The sequence below is a fragment of the Podarcis cretensis genome (genome assembly GCF_951804945.1).
Source record: "Podarcis cretensis genome assembly, chromosome: 2".
In the NCBI taxonomy this organism is placed as follows: domain Eukaryota; kingdom Metazoa; phylum Chordata; class Lepidosauria; order Squamata; family Lacertidae; genus Podarcis; species Podarcis cretensis.
This window is the reverse complement of record NC_137171.1, coordinates 71,196,680-71,219,451: the sequence shown is the minus strand read 5'-3', so window position 1 is coordinate 71,219,451 and position 22,772 is coordinate 71,196,680. Positions and strand designations below refer to the sequence as shown.

General features: G+C 38.9%; 1 protein-coding gene across 1 annotated transcript in view; it reads left to right on the top strand.

Moving 5' to 3' along the window:
• RHOA (ras homolog family member A) overlaps positions 1–22,387 on the top strand; it is a 29,018-nt gene extending 6,631 nt beyond the window's left edge. The window contains exons 2-5 of the mRNA XM_079964473.1: positions 14,611–14,768; positions 17,709–17,829; positions 18,915–19,045; positions 21,137–22,387. Coding sequence (XP_079820599.1) covers positions 14,613–14,768; positions 17,709–17,829; positions 18,915–19,045; positions 21,137–21,310 — 582 coding nt within the window. The 5' untranslated portion in view covers positions 14,611–14,612 and the 3' untranslated portion in view covers positions 21,311–22,387. The remainder of the gene's footprint in view (positions 1–14,610; positions 14,769–17,708; positions 17,830–18,914; positions 19,046–21,136) is intronic.
• The last annotated feature ends 385 nt before the right edge of the window (positions 22,388–22,772 follow it).

The following is a 22,772-nucleotide window of genomic DNA, read 5'->3' as shown; positions in this document are numbered from 1 at the left end:
TTGCCATTTTAATGCCCCTTCACCCAGTTTGCAGAGATACTCCATGGATTAAAGATTCTTAGCTTGGTGCAAGGACTGTTCGGCATTCTGCAGGCATAGTGTAGTGCCAGTGTGGTCCACTTGAATTGAATCCACTTGCACTCAGGCAAGTTGGGCATCAAGGCATTTGTTTTCCAGCCCTGCATCGTAAAGTGTTGATACAAACTTGTTCCTCAAGTAGTGTTAATACTCCTGTGAATTTTGGGCACAAATTAATATTACTTTCATCTCAAGAAATGCTAAGCTTTTGATATGTAGGTGTTGAGATGTTTACAGTTCTTTTCTGTAGCCTTTATGATTAAACTCTTCATAATTGGTTGCTTTAAAAACTTAGTAGCGAACTTCATCTTTCCAACATTAAAAATTGCCAATCTGGTATCTTGAGATTCCGTCTAATTCTGTAAAGCTTAGTATTTGGATATGACACTGGCAGTACATTTCTAGCACTTAAAGTCTGTAAGATGACTTCCTTTGTTTTTGTTTCAGTCTAATTGGTTTAATAATGAAGTGTGACTCGGTGTTTTCTTTTTTTAAAAAAATTGATTTTTCAGATTTTATCATCACAATTATTCATATATTCAATGATTTTCCAAGAATATAGTATAGATTTCCCCCCCCCGCCCCTGAACTGAATTCCAACTGAATTTCCTCCCCCATAATTTCTTGCATCTCATTTTATTTCTCCAAACTTTGTTTTCCCACTTACTTATCTTAATTTCCAATTGTATAATTACATACCGTAAATGTTGTATCAAACCTGCTAACATTTTACTATATTTACAGTAGTCTTTTAAATAGTCTATAGCAGGCATGTCCAACTCCCCAAAAGCTGGCAGTGATCTACCCATTGTCATTGGAAGGCGGAGGAGTGTGCGTAGGGTGGGTGGAAGTGAAGTGCCCAGAGTTGTTGAGCTTTTTGCAGGGGCAGGATTGCACAGAGTTTTTTAGCTTTCCCCCATAACTTTTTGTACACAATAAGGATCCCGCAATCTACCAGGATCAGCCGGGGATCTACTGATTAGACATCCCCGGTCTATAAATATCTTGAATTCTTGCTGAAACTTTTTCTCATCTTGAACGCTGGTCTTCATGGTCATCTTTGCCATTATCCATTCTTCTTTTGTTGGTACCTTCTCCTCTTCCCATTTCTGGGAAAGTACTATTCTTGCGGCCATTATTGTGTACATAAATAGTCTTTTTAAGTCCCTTGGTATTCCATCCCCTGTTAATCCAAGTAAAAAGGCTTCTGGTTTTTTGACAAAAGTTATTTTAAACATCTTTTCAGTTCATTATATATCATTTCCCAGAAGTCTCTTACTTTTCTGCAGGTCCACCACATATGATAAAAAGTACCTTCCTTTTCCTTACACTTCCAACATAGATTTTATGTACTTTTATACATTTTTGCTGATTTTGTTGGACTCAGATACATTCAGTACATCATCTTCATATAATTTTCTTTCAGCGAACAGCAAGCTATAAATTTTAAATCCTCTTTCCATAACTTTTCCCATTTATTTAATGGTATATTATACCCCACATCCTTTGCCCAATGTATCATAACCACTTTAACTTCCTCGTCCTTTGTCTCCCATTCCAACATTGATTTATACATTTTTGATAACAGTTTTTTGTTATTGTCTAATAAATCTTTTTTCAAACCTTGAGGATTCTTTTCCAAAACAAACACCTTTATCCAAACTGAATATATCATTCAGTTGATGGTGTTGTAACCAGTCTGATAACATATACCTTACTTCATTCAACTCTTTTAGTTTTAATTGGTTTTCCACCTCCGTTAACAATTCTTTATATGTCGCCCAACCATCTTTCATATTTACATTTCTAATAGATATCACTTCTGATGGGGAGAGCTACCATGGTGTTTTAGTTTCCAACAAGTTTTTATACTTTCCCCATACTTCATAAATAAATTGATTTCCTTACAATGTGGTTCAGGAATCCCTTATATACCTTTGTTTTTCCATACCATAAATAAGCATGCCACCCAAATCTGTTGTCATGTCCTTCCAAATCTATTAGGTCTGTATTCCATTCCCATAAGCAGCAAAGGCAGGACACCTCATAGTACAGTTTCAGATCTGGCAGGGAGAATCCGCCCTTTCTTTAGCATCTGTTAACAATTTATATTTAATTCCAGGTCCCCCCCCCCCCCGCCAGACAAATTTGGAAATATCTTTTTGCCATTGTTTAACGTGTCCTGCCCCCCTGACCACAGGTATTGATTCAAATAGAAAGACATCCTTGGTAATACACTCATTTTTATCACAGATACTCTTCCCCTTAACTTGGTGTTTTCATTAATATTTCTACCTTTCATAATTCTGTAGGTGTGATGAGATAAATTGGCACTGAACCCTATAAAAACTGAAAAGGAACAAAGAAAATTGACTAGAACTGCCTTTTCAAAATACAGTCTTATGCAAGTTTTCACAAATCTGCTTGCCAAGGATCAGGGGCTCTTCTCAGCTTGAATGTCTCAGCTTGACCTGCCTTTTTCTCTTCTGAGTTGGGATATGGATGTATTTTGTACTGAGCTGTGGAAAAAGCAAAAGTGACAAGAGACCCGCATTGCTTCTATCTTTTCCAGAAGCCCAGAATGGTATAATACTCCCGTCTCTTTTTTCTAAAACAGAAGACTTAGGAGGAATTGACTGTGATAAAAAATCAAGGTTGGCTAATAAGTTGATTTAAGTACCAGAGCACCGACAGAAGGGTGGCCAGTAAGTTCACTTAAATACCAGATAATTAGTATTTTTTTCTGCAACTTTATTATCCTTAAAAACAACTATAAAAACTCTTTAAGTTCCTTTACTTGTATATATGACTACTTAAATCACTTCAGCATAATATAAATTACCAGAATATGTTGGGTCCAATGAAGATTGAAACCCACCCCCCCTCAGCTGCTGAATGAATTTCAACCATAAGGTGGTATTCAGTGGTTAATAATAGTATTGCAGATCTCTCAAGCATTGGAGGTTCTTTCAAAACATCTGTCTCCAAAAATGCTAGTTCTCTCATATACGGGGAATCTTGCAAACAAATTGAAGTGCTTTAATTTTTCATATCTCTGTTTAACTGATTGATACCTTATGTTTATTAAATAGTTTCTAAGATATACATTTCCACCAATACTCTTAATGTAGCAGAAAATCCATACTTTTCTGGAAGCTTGGTTGGGATTTGATTTTACATAAGTAAATGAAAACTGGTACCCTTGGAGCAAGAAGCTTGTGTTGCTTACCAGCTGGACTCTGACTCCAGTTGGCATGAAAGTGCTTGACTGGAGTGCTTGCAGAATTTTACTCACATTGCTGACCCATCCAGTTAGGAAACAGCTGATGATTAAAATTCACTTTGTGTATACAGAGTAATTTTAATAGTAGGATCATTTAGATGCTGCTTTAAGCAGGTGGCACTGTGGGTTAAACCCAATCAGAAGGTCGGCGGTTCTGATTGGGGAGTTGCCAATCAGAAGGTCGGCGGTTCGAATCCCCACGGCGGGGTGAGCTCCCGTTGCTCGGCCCCTGCTCCTGCCAACCTAGCAGTTCGAAAGCACGTCAAAGTGCAAGTAGATAAAATAGGTACCACTCCAGCGGGAAGGTAAACGGCATTTCCATGCACTGCTCTGGTTCGCCAGAAGCAGCTTAGTCATGCTGGCCACATAACGCGGAAGCTGTACACTGGCTCCCTCGGCCAGTAAAGCGAGATGAGCGCCGCAACCCCAGAAGCGGCCACAACTGGACCTAATGGTCAGGGGTCTCTTTGCCTTTACCTTTAGCTCAATCATACCCATCATGCATTGTAAATCAGATTGGAGCCTCAAATTCCTAAACTTGGAATTAGAATAGCTTCAGGCAAAGACATCCAGAACTTTTCATTTCAAATATATGTACAGCTTCTAAGCTTGAGATTGGGGGGGGGGGGGGAGAGACTTGCATAATATTAAAATCCATAGTCACTCAGTAGCTGCATTTGAATGTAACCCCAAACCTTTGGTTTGTGCACTTCCATCTCCTCCTTCAGCGTATCTGCAAGAAGCTTCTGCTTAGATTTTAAGTTAACTTCAGCTTGTTCTATTGTCTGCCTGTTCTGTCATCCAGACCCAGACAAATCTTAACTACAGTTTGTTTAAACAAGCTAACTTCAAACCTCAGTTTATAAAGTGGACTTGTTTCAGCAAACCATAGTTAAGATTAGCCACAGTTCAGGTTTGGATGATGTAACAAGCTGAAGCAAAAGCATCTGAGTTCCTTATGACTGTGCCAGGGAGGAAGGGGAGCCAGAGTTTGAGATTTGTTCCAACTTGTTTTCATAATGCTCAGCCATGTTTTAGCGTTATACTTGAAGAAGGCCAATGACTACCATTAGGTTCTGGTTCCATTTGCAGCATTGCTTGAGATCAGCCTGTCTCCCTACCCCTGATTATAATCCAGTTGGTTGGTTGGTTGGTTGGTTTTATGTTAGTTGCCTAATTTTATTTGAGTTCATCCTTAAGAGAAATATAGGTTACAATCCAGACTTAAGTGTGTGTAATGGGACTAGCAGAAGCTGACATGTCCAGACTCCTGAAAATGCTCCACTGAGTAGCAGGGCCCTGCTGAATGGGGTGGGCTGTGGCACTGAGGGGCACCCCCCAAAATCAAGCAGAAGCAACTGCCATAAGCTGGAACTACACTCAAGGAAAGTTCTTTGGTCAATTTGGGGGGGATTTTCCCACAGCCTTGATGCTTATAACTCTTCTACCACTGCAGCATTTTTACTTGCCAAAGCAATTAAATATCTAATATTTGGTTTAGAGTAAAATGTGCAAAATTAGCAAATATACTTAAAATGTATTTGCTTAGCTTGAATCACACTAGTATGGGTTTTCTTGGCAAACAACTTGCATTTTGTGACAACACAAACTGCTCTTTGTCTGCCAGTAACATTCTGGAAGCAGGAGTTCATTACTTCTATATAGCCATTTTTGCCGAGACAGACTCAATTCTATGTATATTTGGAGGTGAGCCCAAGTCAGTGTGTTTGGAATGGATTTTTCTTTGTTCTAAGATTTCAGAAGTTGTAACCAATTCCTTACTAAGATGCATAAGGGTAAACAGTCTAAATTTGCAAACGGGTCAGACTTTTAGTAGTTGTGGCTGAAGTTGTTCATTCTGGTTCTGATTCAATCCAGAAATGTATTTGAGACTCAAAATTACTTTTGAGTGCAGAGTGTACACCACCTAATTAAAACAGCCTAAAGAAAAGAGAAATTCAGCCTTCCATTAAAGCTACAGATGGCTTGCCTGTGGCCCTCCAGATATTGCTCAACCATCAATCCCACAAAGCATAGTCCTTTATCAGCCATGATGGGAATTGTAGTCAAGTAGCATCTAGAGGGCGCAGGTGGGCCACAGGGTAGCCCCTGATATCTTAAAGGCTTTCCCCGCTAAATGTTCTGACTACATACTGTTCATAGAGTGGCTAGGGAAGCCCAGCCAGATGGATGGGGTACAAATAATACATTAGTAGTAATAGTAGTAGTAGCAGCAGCAGCAGCTGGTACTTTCCTTTTCAAAAAGAAGTTTAAATATACCTTCTGGTCATTCTTTTTCCTATTAGTCTTCTATGTTTTACATAGTGTTATGGAACTACACTATGAGGTAGAATATAATTTTATAATCTTGGTACAGGAACTATCCAGAAATATGATGCCCTTCAGTGGGGATTGTATTTGTGTCTGTGTCTTCATTTCCTGGATCTTGATTCTTTCCCCTTCCCTGCCCCCAAATATACAGAATCTATTATCCAGGAACTTTTGATTCAGGCTAAACTGAAGACCTGCAGGAGGCTAGAAGGGAGAGACATGTACTTCCTTCCTTAAATGTCAACACCAAGGAATGACTCATAGTCACAACCACTTTTCTAAGGTTTGTCAACTTTGGGGTTTTTTGTTTTGTTCCTCTACATGAATTAGAAACCTTATGTGTTTATCTTTCACACTTAATTGGGAGTAAACTACAACTTCTTGGTAGCTGCAACCCACTTCAGGATGTTTCTGCTGTTGTCCTGCAATTTGGCTCATGGTTCAAGAGTAATTCTTTCTGAATTGTCCTTTGCCTTACTGTCAGAAAACATTTGGTTGGCTGTACTGCCGCAGAGGCGTTCCCAAGACTTGCTTCACAGAAGACTCTCTTTTGGGGAGGGGCATACTAAAGCAATGTCTACAATATTTGTGTGTTTGTGTTTAGTCAATTTCTATGCTCCCTTCAGTATAAATGTTTAGGTTGGTAATTAATCTACACAGCTATATTATGACTTTCACTTTTATATCTGCACTTTGAGTTTTGTTGAATAAAGATAATTTGAATTATTTTCTGATTAGTTATCAAATAAAAGAAGTGAATTAGTCTGCATGGAGGACGGTGAAAAATTATTCCAGTGATGGGCTCTAGAGTGCCCAATTAATACATATTAGCTGCTGAGAAATTGCAGTGTTTCAGGAACCAGCTATAGCTCACTACAAAATGAGGCTGTCAGATACTTGAAGTCACCTGAAAGTTTGTTGTATCCTATAGCAATCCCAGTTCACTTGATTAGATGTCTTCAGTTTGTTGTTACTACTTCAGCATAATTATGTTTAGTAGAATTAGTAAAGTAGCAATTGAAGGCAATTTGATAATTTTATTTATTTATTTTTATTTTCAATATTTGTCCCGAGTCAAAATGTATCAGGAAAATGTTTACTAAAATATTTGTCCTGCAGGTAAAGAAGGCATTCAGTGTAGACTCTTATTGTCCTGCTTATTTTTTCTTCTGTAGGCGATAGTGAATTTGCTTATAGCGTTGTTGCATGCTCTGATCTCTCAAATCCAATTTAGCTTTCTTAGGAAGTATCCTTGGCTCTTGTTTTATCAAAATTGAAGCTGTTTATACTGAGGCTGAAATTGCCTCAATACAGAGGGTATGAAATGCAGTTTACGGCACTGATTGCAGTAAAGTTCCAGTTCCATTAAAGCAGCTTTTAGGCACATACAGATCCAAAGAACCACTCTACTAGTAGGTCTGTGTGTCCAACTGGTTTCAAAAGTGGATGTTTCCAGACAACAGTCTCCTTTACAGAAAAGGCACTACTTCTGAAACCTATACAGTGGTGCCCCGCAAGACGAATGCCTCACAAGACGGAAAACTCGCTAGACGAAAGAGTTTTCCGTTTTGGAGATGCTTCGCAAAACGAATTTCCTATGGGCTTGCTTTGCAAGACGAAAATGTATTGCGAGTTCCTGCGGGGTTTTTTCCCTTTTTTCCCCCTTTTTCTAAGCCGCTTATCCGCTAAGCCGCTAATAGCGCTAATCCGCTAAGCCGTCAATGGGCTTGCTTCACAAGACGAAAAAACCGCTAGACGAAGAGACTCGCGGAACGGATTCTTTTCGTCTTGCGAGGCACCACTGTAGTAGTTTTAAAAGCTATTTGTGATGTGGCAAGCAAGGGTGATGTTTCAGTTGACCTTTCATCTTCTCTCTGGTCATATACAGACATGGAAAGGTTACACCCTGCTTATTGCACTAGCCTACCAGATTAAGATGCTTAACTCAAGTGGAATCATTAACTTTAATAACTGTGCAGTTGTAAACGTGAATTATTTTTCATTTTCAGTCAAAATAATATATATATTTTCATGGTTGAAATACTGATATTATGAAGATAGTCCTAATTATATAGGGTTGGATCCAGGCATGTCCTTCTACAACTGAGGGGCTCCTTTGGTTTGTGGAGGGGACTCCAATCCAGCACAAATTCCTGTTGGAGCAAACTGGCAAATTGATCAGAGCAGTAGGCAGGATCCTGTTCTGGCCCACCGACTGCAGGCCACTTTTGAGAACTGGGCAAGACTTGCCCACCTGTTAACAACCTGACACTATATATCATATCACTTCAAAGAAAGAATCAGGGTTGCACTTAAGCACCCCAATTCTTCCCTTTTTCGTTGCAGCCCAAACTTGAATACAAGCGGCAGCTGCAAAGATTCCTGCTGTCTGTAAGCCCTGCTTTCAGCGGCGTTCAGCTGCACCCAAAAACTCCTGAGTAAAACCACTCCCAGCAGGGCTTATATTTTGTGCCATATTTAAAAAGCACCAAACACTGGCTCCATTTGATGGGGAGCGATTGGAAGCACCACCACTCTATCAGAGAGTTCCCCATCCCTCTAGAGCAGATTTTTATGGGCTGCAGAGAGGAAGAGGAGAAATCTCTTTAATCCATTAGCGCATGAGTGTAATTTCACTCATGGGAAATAAAGATCTAGCCCATAAAGTTATTAATACACATTTGCTTAACTTCCACAAGTGAGGAAAACAGTGGTTCAGTTAGGACTGCAGAAACCATTTAAAAATTATTCTGATTCTTAATGCCCGTATAGGCACAGTGTTAACTTGCAGTAGGTAAATGTCATTAATGTCAGATCTCTATATTTTGGTGTGGGACTTGAAAAGAAGGAATGATTTATAAAACCTAAGTCACTGTGTTCATTGTAATTGAAAAGCTGACATAAGTCACCAAAATAACACACTGAAAGCAAGTTTTGTTCTGTCTTAAGTCTTTAATTTAGAAAGCTAACGTAGCATTTGGCAGCTGGCAACAGCTTACCTCATGCACTTAATTTAACAACAGGAAGCAGCTTTTTAACTCTCGCATAACTTTTTTTCCTAGTTCTTCCTATCACCCGATGGATACCAGAAAAAGTATTCTGCAGAGTGTAAATATATTGCTTTTAGATTTTTAAAACTTAATTGTCCCCTTGTTTGCAACAGGCTACAAAACAACTTAAAGCCTACTCTTTAGTGGTTAAAAAGCAGATAGATCTGAAGGAAGGAGGGGAAGAGCTTATTGTATGAAATTAATGACTGAGGTAGTTTCCTTGTGTTGCCTTTGTATAGGACAGATTGTATATTTCTAGCACAAGTATTACAAATTATCAGAGAAACATCTTCTATTGTATATTTAATAATCTAGTATTCTAATTTATTTCTGCATTTTTCTTAAGCCTAACACACACTTCTGTTTTTTAGCTGTCTGCAAGTTAGGCCTCTGCTGCTTCAATTTTGCATGTAAATATTTGTGTAAAATAGTTCGCACCTGAAAAATTCAAAAAGCTCAAAGAAGCTTAATTCATGACATTTCATTATTGGCGTATGTGGAATTATGGCAGGCAGCAAAAAAAATTATACATCTTGGATACTGTCAACTAAGAACTTGAAAATTACCTTGGTTTGTGATGTTTTAATACAACACAGCCTTGAAAATCTACAAGTTACTAGGTCACCCTGCCTTCATATACTTGTGTTAGTCACTTGTGGTTTAAAACAAATTTACAAAAACTACATGGCCACCTGGAGACAATGCTTAACTTTCCACATCAACCAAGCAAGTGGCTGTTTATATGCCTAATGTGACACTTGTTAATGAGATGGATAAGAATCTCAGAAGGAAGACAATTAGGCTTTATTCCTGCACATACCGTACTTAAGTTATAAACTCCCCCCCCCAAAGCCATTATGTATTCATTTTTATGCAAACTTAAGACTTTGACCCAAAGAAATCTCTGTGTTAAAAAAGAATCCTTGAAAAAAATTCCTCAGTTGCTTAAACACAATAGTGTGAATTTGTACTTCAACTTTCTGATAAAATGTTCTGGCAAGCTGAAAATGGTGATGTGGGACAAGCTGACTGTTCTTTTGCAGGCTATTAAGGCTTAAAAGCATTGAGCTTTGGGCATTGAGCTTCAGACTTATAGCTTCTCTTTCAGTCTTGTACTGCCCAGGTCTTTCTTTTCTGCTATCAAATGTTACATGAAAGTATGCGTATTTTCTCTTTCATTTTTCAAGGAACTATAAATTGCTGTATTCAGTGCTACATTCATAATGCTTGCATTGGTTTGTATCATTGCATAGAAATAGACAATTTGCAGGCCAGGAAGTGGCACTCTAGCTGGTTCAGTGATGTCTCCTAAGGCCTAGATGGAATATTCTCTAAACAAGAACAAGAATACAGTATATCAGTTGTGTGTTCTCATGCTGAACTCCCTAAGCAACTTAGGGTGCTGATTTTTCATTGTCTGAAAATAGTTTTGACAAGGGATTATTGATGGGTCACAAAGTTTAATTTGGAAGCAGGCCTTTTTTTCTTCTTAAGTCAACTAGCAAATAGATAAAATCATGCAAACCCCCCAGTTTTTGCGATAGTGACACAGCCCTTTTAGTTTCACTGAAATTTGCTGAGTAATCATCTTCTTAGGGTTAAATAAAACCCATTACCCTTCCACACAGAAATTCAGAAGTCTTTTCTCCAGAATGCTATATTGTGTTATATGTAGCTTAGAAGTAGCAGATCTTGGAGCACTTAAGGAGAAATTGCAGTAAAGAACAGTGGTGACCTCATGGCTATTTTTGTATTCAAGTGTGCTTGTTCCAGAAAAGACAAGCCATGGGAAATGTATGTATCCATGACCTTCGTTTGTTCCTAAATGGAAACAGGCCTCTAATATTGGAATGAAGCAACATACTTAAAAGCAACATTTTAAAAACTTGAAAAATTCTTGAATACAAGGTTCAAAGGTACGAATGTAATTGATTATAGCATTGCTTTTGTCTCTGACCAGGTTGCTGAACAAGCAACATTCTTGGGACTTAATATTGCCAGAGCACTTTCAAATGCTGCAGAACACAGAATGTCTTCAGGTATTTGTTCCAGGAATGCAGTCTGAGAGTCTGCCAAGTGTGTTGCTTGCTCCTGCAACATGGTGACATGTACAAATGAAATCATGCATTTTCAAACATTTTATCAATCAAGAAACAACCATGTGAAAGTTGAAGTGTGTTTCAATTAATACAAATTTTCCGTTTTCTGAAGTTAATGAAACAAAAATGAAAGTTTTTGGAAACTACAGATATTCCAGACACTAGAGAAGTTTTATTTTTCAATATTGGTGTATTTTGCTTGAAGGATATAAATAGAATAAAGGATAAAATACAAAGAGCCAGTGGAGTCGTGGTCAGGCCAGAATATAAAACCATGACATGGAGGACCAGGGTTCAAATTCTGCCTTAGCCATGAAGCTCCCTATGTGACATTGGGCCAGTCACTCTCTCAGCCTAACCACCTCACAGGATTGTTGGGAGCATAAAATGGAGAAGAGGGAGAAACATGTACACCTCCTTGAGGTGCTTAGAGGAAAGGTTGGGTGTAAATAGAATAATAAATTTAAAATAAATGAAAGAAAGAGAAAATCATAGAATTGTAGAGTTGAAAGGTGTGGACCCCAAGGGCCATCCAGTCAAACTTCTTGCAGTGCAGGACTATGAATTAAAGCATAATAGAATAAAAGAATTGTAGAGTTGGAAAGGACAGTTCAATGTGTTTTTAATCCATGGGTCTTGGACTCCATAGTGTTCTAATCACAAATTCTTGGGGGAAATCCATTGTCTAGATATGGCCCAATTTGATAAAATAATACCATTGCAAAAGTGTTTTAACTTTCCCTTTCCGAAAAGATTCCTGTCTTGAGTTTCTTAGCAATGTCTGTATCAGCAGAATTCAGCAGCTCCTTGGATCAATCATAATTTACCTCCTACTGCTTAAGACAGGCTGCATATTTCTAGAAGGAGCATAAAAACTAAAAACAATTTCAGGCTAAGTAATGGCTTTGGATGATGCCTTCATAGAGCAGATTAACAAACATTCATAAAAGAGATATAATAGTCACTTCATTTTTCTTGAAGGTGGGAAAAGCAACTAGTGGATTGCCTATCTTGGACTTCATTCTCACCAACAGAGAAGAACTGGTCAGTAAAGTGGAAGTAGTGGGACCTTGGGAGGAAGTGACCATTTCCTTTTGGGATTCATGATACAGAGGAAAAGGAAAGCTGAGTGTAGTTGGACATGCACTCTGGACTTTTAAAATGTTGATTTCTAAAAGCATAATGAACTATACTGGCTGAGATCCTATGGTCAGAAATACTCAAAGAATGAGTCATGATAGATGGAGTTTCTTAAAAAAGATGTTTGAAGGCACAATCACAAACAATTCCAACAAACAAGAATAGTAGGAGGTACCTAAAGAAACCAGTGGGGGGGCATAAGGAACTTTCAGATGAGCTGAGATTTAAAGGGGACTTGTTTAAGAAGTGGAAGAAGGGGCAGATTGCAAAGGAAGAGTATAAATAAGTAGCCAGTGCTTGCAGGGAGAAGGTCAGATAGGCTAAAGCTCAGAAACAAGCACAGAATTACAAGAGAAGTTAAAAATAATAAAAGGGGTTTTATGGCTGTGTTTGAAGCAATAGAAAGAACAAGGAAGTAGTAGGTCCTCTGCGTGGAGAATACAGAGAAATGCTATTGAATGACGGAGAGAAAGCAGAACTGGCAGAAAATGTATCAGTGGGTTTTTCCAATTGATTTTTACACTTGACCCTGCATTCTGGGTTTGGAGTGTATCTAGTGTGCAACTGACTCCACTTGTCAATGGGCTAAGCGCTTGCATTTGTATTTACCATTACAAATCACCATAAAATCATAACCATGAGCTATGAGAACCTGGCACTTGAAATTTATTTTTTCCTTCTCAGTATATCTTACTGGATATTTCTAAATTATCCTGTGTAGTTCAACAATGTCGTGTAGGTCCGATACCAGTATGACTACATCAGATTTTGCCTTTGCTGCAATCCAATCCCCCTGTATCTGAGTGTAAGCCCTGTTGAATTCAATAGGATTTAATTCTGAGTAGGCATGATTAGGATTACACTACTTGTGGATAGGGCAGTAGTAAATGTGCACAATGGTTCTTTGACTTCAGTGCCTATGAATCCATATGACAGTTCATTGAACTAAGTACACCAGGTGACTCAGAGGGATCTGGCTCAGTATTGCCATGACTGGATGCTTCCCAAGCTGCTCCATCTCTGCATCTAGGTTTTTGCTTGAGTCTTGTTCTTGTAATTCTGCAGTGCAAAGATTTTTCAGAAAGCATACTTCAGTTGTGTGTAAATCCAGTATTAATCTCTAATTATGTGATCATAAGTAAGGAAAGTTCAGTTTGCCCCTAAATTGTTTAGGATTTTCAGAGGCAGAAAGATCCAAGACCACAGGAACGGATCACTTTCTTCTTGCTTTAAGCTTGCTGTCTGAATCTCTCATATTAGACAGTTTGGTAGCTATGTGTATATTATTTCCTGTTGGTCGACTGGGCTGCAGAGAGAGCTGCGTCATGGCACTCTTGGGATGACTATTAGAAACTGCTAGGATTTCAGGAAATGTCTTCACTGTAACCCTTCCATGGAAAATAGTTTCTGATTCATGTTCTGCAGGGTTACCTTCCACTCTTCCATTCCACTCCTCAGGCTGCCAGGCTAATTGTTTCGTTCTTCTAAAAAGAATCTTATGAAACTGTGAAGACACAGGCAATGCAATACAATGAGATATAGAAACAAGTTTACTTGTTAAGGATTACTGCAGTTTCTAAGAAAATAAGTATTTTTTACTTACTTAATAATGTGTTTTATGTAATCAAAAATACAATTAGATTAATTCTTCTTTATTATACAAAAGTATTGGACACTGAACCATAGAACAGTTGTATTAACATTTAAGAAAAAAGAAGAAAATGAGATTCTTAATAAAAATGTTAGATGTTGTGAAGCTGTAACTGAAACCATAGCAACTTAAAGAGGAGACCACTCTTAATCTTGGGTGGGGGAAATGCAGTGTAGTTGGCTCTTGATAGATGTGGAGTAAGGGAATAAGTTACCAGTGTTAGTTGGGTGTGGGGAGGTACACATCCATTTTATATATTTGCAATTGGAGTCTCAAGCTTAAGGCCCGGGGGTTTTAAAGTTCTTTTGGGCTCCAAATACATCCTGCAGCATCCTAAAAATTCTACACAAATTACTGAACTAACTTCACAGTTAGAAATTACAGTCTAGAAATTGTCACAGTATGAATCAGGAGTGGTTGCTAATGCACACCTCAGCATCAGAGTTGTCCATGACTACTTTAAAATAAGCATTGTTGGTGTGAAAAGCGTAGGACATGGCTAGGCAACCTAAGGCCAGATCCGACCCAATCGCCTTCTAAATCTGGCCCGCGGACAGTCCAGGAATCAGCGTGTTTTTAGATGAGTAGAATGTGTGCTTTTATTTAAAATGCATCTCTAGGTTATTTGTTGGGCCTGCCTGGTGTTTTTACATGAGTATAATACGTGCTTTTATTTAAAATGCATCTCTGGGTTATTTGTGGGGCATAGGAATTCGTTCATTTCTTTTTTTCAAAATATACTCCGGCCCCCCACAAGGTCTGAGGGACAGTGGACCAGCCCCCTGCTGAAAAAATTTGCTGCCCCGTGGTATAGGAGGGTGGGATGCAGTGCAAGTGAGCAGAAAACTCTGGAATCGGCAGTCTTGAAAGCTTTTCCAGCCAAGAGGGAATAATAGCCCGCAGCATCCCCACCACACTGCCATAGAAAAACCATAATTTCTGTTAGGTTTTTAATCATCAATGTGTTTCTCTTTGCAGCAATGGCAGCCATTCGGAAAAAGCTGGTTATAGTGGGTGATGGTGCCTGCGGCAAGACCTGTCTGCTCATTGTATTTAGTAAAGACCAATTCCCTGAAGTATATGTTCCCACGGTATTTGAAAACTATGTAGCAGATATTGAAGTTGATGGAAAACAGGTGAGTCTGCACTTCTGCCACTAGCACATCACCTGCATCTGTTCTACAGAGTATATAGTTAGCATAAATGAATCTATAGTTAGAGATCAATATCATGGATTGAATCCTGAGTCTCACTTCTGCAAATGAAAAGGCTTCTTCCATCTAGGAGAACTGAGTAGGTTTCTGCTGAGGAAAGGGGTTGAGATTTTCAGTTAACTTTTCATGCACCCCACACTACCTTCTACAGAGAGGTCCCAAACATCCAGAGCAGCTGTTGGAGAAAGGAGGAATCTGCAAAAAAAAATCACTCCCTTTTCCACCATGGAGACTATTCCATTAGCAAAATTCTGCTCACATGAAATCTGAATCCATCCCAAGGAAACTTGATGAATCTATGGGCATGTGTTTACATTGGGGGGGGGGCTGGTTCTCTAAAGAGTTCATATATGGTTGCTACTCTGTGTAAATAGCACTCTCACTAAATAGAAGGTTTGACTAGCTTAATGTTAGATTGCCCCCCTTTCAAATCATTTGGATGAAATTGAAGGGTATTTGTTCTGTTCTCAGTTACATGCTGCTAAAGTTAATGAAAGGATATCTTAGAAACAGCTTAAAATGTTGTACATTCAGTGGGTTAGCATTGGAACAAACTGTTTTGCCAATTAAAATTTGGTGTGGATGCCTCTTTTGCGCAGAGTGCAGCACATAGCAGCATTTTTAAAAAAGAAGTGTGTAGAAGTAATGAAAAGCAGAACTGAATCTGTTTTATTCTTGATCGTCAGACTTTATTTGAAACCAAGCTAAATTTTGTAGGTTTTTTATTTTTAACATTTAATGTATTTATAAACCACTTAAGACAGTCCCCAAGCTATTTACAGAATAACAAATACAATATATAGCAATGAAACTTGAGATGCTACGATTTTTAATGCCGTACAATATTAAACATAAATACAATATTTTGCAATAAACAATAAAATCCTAAAATGCAAAAGTATAGCAGGTCACTTTGAAGCACCTTTAGAGTCCGGGATCCCTTCTTCAGCCTCACACTTGCCAAGGCACATCCTGACTCGCAAAGTGATACAGTCATACCCAAATTCTGCCTTACAGATCATACAATGCCTACTACTAATTCAATATCACCCTCCCCATTCTACTCCCACACCTTACATTGCTTCACCAAAACAGCTGCAAGGCTTTCAGAAACAACAGTATGTATGTGTTCCATTCAGTGGCGTAGCGTGGGTTGTCAGCACCCGGGGCAAGGCAAGTAATTTGCGCCCCCTAACCCTGGATTTGCGCCCCCTAACCATATCCCTAACCCTAACCCCCAGATGTTGCGGCCGGGCCCCCCTGCACCCCCCACGCTACGCCACTGGATCCATTTATATGTGGATTTTAAATGCAGGATATTCCTTTTAAACTACAGAAGAATTTATTATCCTACTGCACAGCAGTATTAGCAATTTCTGCGTAAAGGGGAAAACTGGTTATATGAATACAATCTTGGTCTCTCTTTTCCTTACCCCAGAGAAATCCTGCCAAGTTTTCCTTTCCTTCTACCGTGCCCTGTATTTATGTCTGTCACTCCAGTGGCAGTTTTGTGAGAATGACATTTGCACAGAATTGTTTTCAGTCTTGGTTCTCCTTCTCACTTCTTTGTACATGAGTGTAGGTGCCCAAGTACAAAAGGTGCATGCCTCGTGTCAGCTTGGAATGACTTCTTTTTGAGTTAAATTGCAACTCTGCCCTACAATGTAAACAAATTTTAGGGACCTTTATCCATTTTGGTCCCTGCTCTTTAAAGATTTTCACCCAAAAAATTCATTGATTTAAATATGTGTTTATTATGAACTGAAGCAGGGAACATATGTCCTGGGGGTATTAAAATGTAAAATGAGAAGAGGCCTTCAATTTGATCTTGGCTGTAATACTTTGAATAATTTGCAAATTGATCCAAACCCCTGAATGTTCAATCATATGCATCTGGAAAATGTAAACTGATATTTCTGTTAAGCTATTTCTTATCAATACACTACACTAGTGGCTTTCAGTAGAATAGAAGTTCCTCAGGAACTGTTCAAACTGAATTTTTGGACAGAGAATTAAAAGCACTGAAACTGTTTGTGGGTTTTGTTTTGTTTTTTAAACCTTTTATCCTGCTTTTAGGCAAGACTTAAAGTGGTTTACAATTAAACATATTTCAGTCAAACATTCATAAAACTCAAAATACTCAATTATATCTAAAAACTATAAAACAGCATAAAACAAAATGGACATTTAAAACTGTAACCCAATGATCAGCATCCTTAATTAACCTCCAGAAGCCAGAATGAATTTAGGCTGACTGAAAATATCAGAGATTGGCTTGCCTGATATCACTCAGCACCGAGTTCCATAATTTAGGATGGGGGGGGGGTGTCCAGGAAAAAGGCCCAGTTCTGTTTGCCTACTTGCAATTCCTTTTTATGTTCATGTTTATAAAAATACAATTGATACTGATTCTCGCCAATTTCCTTTGAGGTAAGGTACTTCAAGCAAACATCTATTATCACAGTCATATTTGGTAGTAATCGAAACCTGCAATCAGCAATGCAGTTTTATAAAATCTTGCTAACAGTGAAACTCCTGAGCAATACAGCTAAACACTCAAATCCATTTTTTCTAACTAGCGGAGGCCGAACAAATAGGTGGATATTCTTTTTTCAAAGAGAAGCTCTGGAAATCTGTTCAGGGCCCATATAAAGAAGGCCTTTGCTCCTTGCACAGCTCTTCTCACCACTGTTGAAAGTAGTATATGGAACAGTGTATTATTTCTTTTTAAATGAGAGAGTGCTTAAATGGAGAGGGACATGCTCTGAAATCTCAGGACAAGAACTTTTAACACCACCCTGACAAGCCTTATCTATTAAGGTACCTTCTTTTATTGACTGAATGCCCTTATTCTTCCTGTAGGTGGAGCTGGCCTTATGGGATACAGCAGGACAAGAAGACTATGATAGACTTAGGCCTCTTTCATACCCTGACACCGACGTTATACTTATGTGTTTTTCAATTGATAGTCCTGATAGTTTAGGTAAGTAGTTAAAACTAAATTCATGTCATGTCCTCTAAATTACTGCGTTGCTAGCAGGATGTCTATACTATATATAAGTTAAAACTTCAGAGAACTTGCGTTTTCAATGAAACATTAGTTCTTGGGGGAGGGAATCTCATTTCTTAATCATAGCTGTGAACAAAGTGTATAAAAAGATTGCTATTGTGAAGGTAGGCAAGTTTTTTGTGAAGGTAGGAAAGGAGGCTAATAACAAGGACAAAACAGTTAGAGAATTCAACGTTTCTGTGTCTAAAACTGAGCTGGGAGAAACATTAATTTCCCTGATGTGATGCAAGTTTGATCTTGATCACATTTTATTCCACAAGAGGCAAGTTCGTTACTCTTTAAATGCTATTGAATTTCAATGCAGATATGTGTGGGAATAGTTTGTTAACCAAGGGTAGCTGTAACTTTAACGGGGGGGAATTATGTTTTACTTAGCTGAACATACTTTTGAGAGAATATGCAAAAATATAAAATACATATTTCTAAGGGCAGTATTTCTTCCATAAATCCAGTTATAACTACTCTAAACTTGCTCCAAAATGTACTGTTTAGTGATTAATGGAAATTCATCATTGGTTCAGCAGAAAGAGAATTTTAAGACTTCGTTCTTCTACAGATCTTGCCAAGTGACTTAAATCAAGGAATGGTAGCAGGCTGAGATTCGTAATGTTCCTTTCTGCCTTGTTTACTAGCTGAAACAGACTAGTGGCAGAGAAATGGTGGCAAAAGGTGGGAAAACTGCTATGGATTCAGTCTTAGCCAAATTAGAGAATATTGGAGGGAAAATATATTCCATTAGGATAAGCTACTTGAGAGCTGCCAAAATGGAAACTGGAATCCATTGGAACGAGTGCAAGGATCACACCTAGGAAGGGGGGAGGATCAAATGGCCTCTTGTTTGGGATCTTTAAACACTGGTGTCTAGCATTTTGAGAGCCCAGCCAGTAAGGCTGGTGAGGGAGATGGGAAAATGAGCTCCCATGGAAATTTGCTGTACATGTGTTACCTTAATCTTGACTGAAGATTGATTTTCTGATGTGAGTTTTTTTTTATTTCAGAAAACATTCCAGAGAAGTGGACTCCAGAGGTGAAACACTTCTGCCCCAACGTACCAATCATCCTGGTAGGAAATAAGAAGGATTTGAGGAATGATGAACACACAAGGCGGGAACTGGCCAAGATGAAGCAGGCAAGTCTTTTTTTCCATTTCCATGCAGTATCTGCTAAAATCATCCATGAAACTCACTGTGTGACCATGGGTCAATCCCTCAACCTAACCTACCTCACAGGGTTGCTGTGAGGATGACATGGGGGGAAATAGACTCATGAATGCCACCATGAGCTCCTTGGAGGAAAGGTGTAATAGCTATATAAACAAAATTAAAAGTCTTTCTCTTGCCTGCCTGCCGACAATTTTGAATTGTTGGGAGGAGACCCGGTTTGGAATTCAAAAAAAAGAAGCCTAACCTAAAAATGAAAGTGAAAAGAACATGTGACACAATCAGGATTTTCAGGCCTGCAAACATTAGACTTTACATGTAGGTCCCCAGCAAATCCAGTGTGCGGCTGTCTGCTAGGACAAACTTTCCTTAGGTGGATGTGCAGACAAGGTGCAATCCATGAGTTGGTATCCCGAGTTCTCATCTGAATCATCCCCCACGCCATCCTCCTTTTTGTAATAGCATTTTAAGTTTGCCAAAGTGTTTGAGTATTTTTATCTTCACATCAATCCTTTAAAGTAGATAATAGTGTAATTTTAGCAAAGCAGCTGAAAGAAAAGTACTAGCAGCACTTTAGAGACTGACAAGTTTATAACAGCATAAGCTTTTGGGGGCTAAAGCCCACTTCGTGTCTGCAGCACACGCAGCCCCCCCCCCCTTTGAGGACACACGATTAGAAATTTAGTTCTTTATTATCAAAGCACTCCTAAGGTGCAAGAATCACCTGCACTGTTCCTGCTAAATAGGTAATTAGGCATCCCCTCCTTCACACCTGTGCTCCGATCCAGACAACAGTGCAGCCACGCCTCCATCAGCACATTTAAGCCCCCTTAAATGAATTTCATCCCTGCTACCAAACCTTCAAAGATTCATCTCTAGTAATTGCATCTTGTCAGGAGACAGTACAGAAGAGTCTGCCTGGCTTTCCTGAGTTGGAAATAGCAACATTCTATTATGCCTTTGGACAACTAAACAGAAGTATTATAAAACTGTATAATTGCAAATAGTTTACAGTATTTTTATTTTTCATGGCGTGGGCACATCCCCTGGTCTGTCTCTCTACCCAGCTGGCCAAATCTAACTGTTCAGTGGCATATACTGGTCCACCAGAATTCCATAGTGCAGTACTAGATTTCCTGAGCTGGGCAAGCAATGTGGTGTGGTAAGAAAACTGCCACAGGTACAAAGGGACATTTCATATGTTGCAGTAATATGATTACTTCTAAAGCAAGATCATCACATGGAAAGTTCCATGTTGGCATCGTGCCTACCTGGGCTTGCTTTGTGGAGCAGCTTTAGGATCTAAAGTTTAGGTCATTGTCTCAGTATTTTTTTCAGTACTGGAGAATATTCTAGATGTTGGACAAACGTTATTGACTACTTGATGCTAAAACATTATGCCCTTTTCTTTAGTAAAAATGCTTGCTCACTGTGAGGAAGCCTTGTGTTACGGGTGCAGAGGGATTCACTGTTAGACAGAGATATTTATCTGCCTCTTGGTAACATCCTGCAATATGAATAAATTAGGTTTCTTGACTCCTATGTAATAGTCCTTTTAAACTGCATGCCTATACCTGACATTTCTCTAAAAGCCCAACAAATTCTTAAGTTCATTTAAATCACTAAGATGTGTGTTGCAACATGTCACTAACTTATAAAACAGCTGTCACCTGAGCAGTAGCTGGGGCAGTAACTAGTCCCCCTTTTCTGCTACACATACTGAGGAATAATGCAGCAAATAAATGATCTCACAATTTTTCTCTTTAAGGAAGAAGAGAACCACAGGGAATAGAACGTAGGTTTTAAGATTCAAGTTTTTGATGGCTTACTTGCACTGACTGCTGCACTATGAAACCTACTGGTACTGCACCAAACCATTTTTAAGTGTTCGCTTCAATTTTAGAAGGCCTCACTTTGCTAGAAGAGCATTGCCAGAAATTTATTCCCTTCATAATAGCAGCAGAGAATCAGGGGCTTGCATCTGAATTGGGAGGATAAAAACCAAAATGGTCCATCTTCCTTCCTTTTGAACTATGTTAATTGTTTTTGTGTTTGTACAGGAGCCAGTGAAACCTGAAGAGGGCAGGGATATGGCAAACCGCATTGGTGCTTTTGGATACATGGAGTGCAGTGCAAAGACCAAAGACGGTGTGAGGGAAGTTTTTGAAATGGCCACTAGAGCTGCTTTACAAGCCCGACGTGGCAAGAAAAAATCCGGGTGCCTTCTCTTGTAAAGCACAGCCAGGGGAAGATGGCTGAAGCAGCGCCCTGCACTCGATAAATTTTTGAAGTGCTGTTTATTAATCTTAGTGTATGATTACCAGCCTTTTTCATTTATCTATAATTTACTTAAGAGATTTAAAATTGAGTCTTGCTACCAGTATTTAGAAGCCAACCATGATTTTTTTATAACGGTCTGCATCAAATACATCTGTGCACACAAGGGTTAACTTCAACATTCCTTTAACAAAACTTTCTCTGCACTTGCAGGATATGCCAGGCGCTAATTCAAGACAATTCTCTAACTTCTTGCTTTTTTTTAGAAATGGGGAGGGGAAAGCTGGTAACACTGAGAATTGGGCTGTAACTACTTCATAACTAACATGTTCTAGCCTATTCAGGCACAACAGACATGGCTGTGGATGAGGTCCTGAGTAACTTCAGTATTTTCACATTTGATTGCTTCCCTCCCCCCCCCCCCCCCGATTCTGTACTCAAAGGCTCTGAAGTGTAAAATTGGTGGTTGGAAAATGTGATTATCCTGAAATGACCAAAGTCCCATCCAGCTATGAAAAGTGACAGTTCTGTGGTTTCATGTTAGTTACCTTATAGTTACTGTGTAATTAGTGCCACTTAAATGTATGTTACCAAAAATAAATCTATATACCCCAGCCTAGATGTAGTATTTTTTGTATAATTGGATTTCCTAATACTGTTGCTTGTAACTTCTGTGTAAGGTGTTCTGGGTTTTTTAATAGTGTATTGCAAAATAAAGTCAAATGGAGATTGATGCCCTTTCCCCATTTGTAATTGTCCAACCCATTTGTATGACTTAAACATGCCCAGAAAGCTCATCTTAATACCTCCTTTGGAGCAAGGGAAAAGCAGCTGTTTTACAGTCAAGGTAACTGAATGTTTCAGAAGCTTTAAGTTAACCCCTGCTGAATCCAGCTCCAAGCTGAAAATGCAATTTCTTGTTAATCTGCTGGCCAAATTCCCATCCTGTGAACATCTTGCTGTTCTGCAGCAAACTAAACTCTCTTCTGTATTTCCTGTTTCCAACAACTAATAAAATAAAGGCAGTTTTCTAAGCTCCCTGTATTCTGGTGTTTGTGTTCTTCGCTGTGTAGAAGCTTGTATTCAGGGTGGAACAGTGTGAATTTAAAAAGAAAGCCAACACTCATCTTTTTGTCTATAATTGTCAGCAGCACTGTCTGCAGAATATAACAACCCTACTTTAAAATATAAAGATGTGTAACTTGCTCCTGAATATCCAGCGACTGGGCTCTTGGCTAGTGCTGGCAACTTGATACCAGTACTCCTAGCAAGCTGCCTAAGTAGGAATGAAGGTGGGGTAGAGCAGAGCAGTGCCTTTTCCTCAAGAAGGATCCATGCTTGCATTGCCAGGTTAAAACATGTCTACACAAGAGAAGATAACTGCACAGCAAAGTTTCTGGCAAATGGTCATCTTAATGT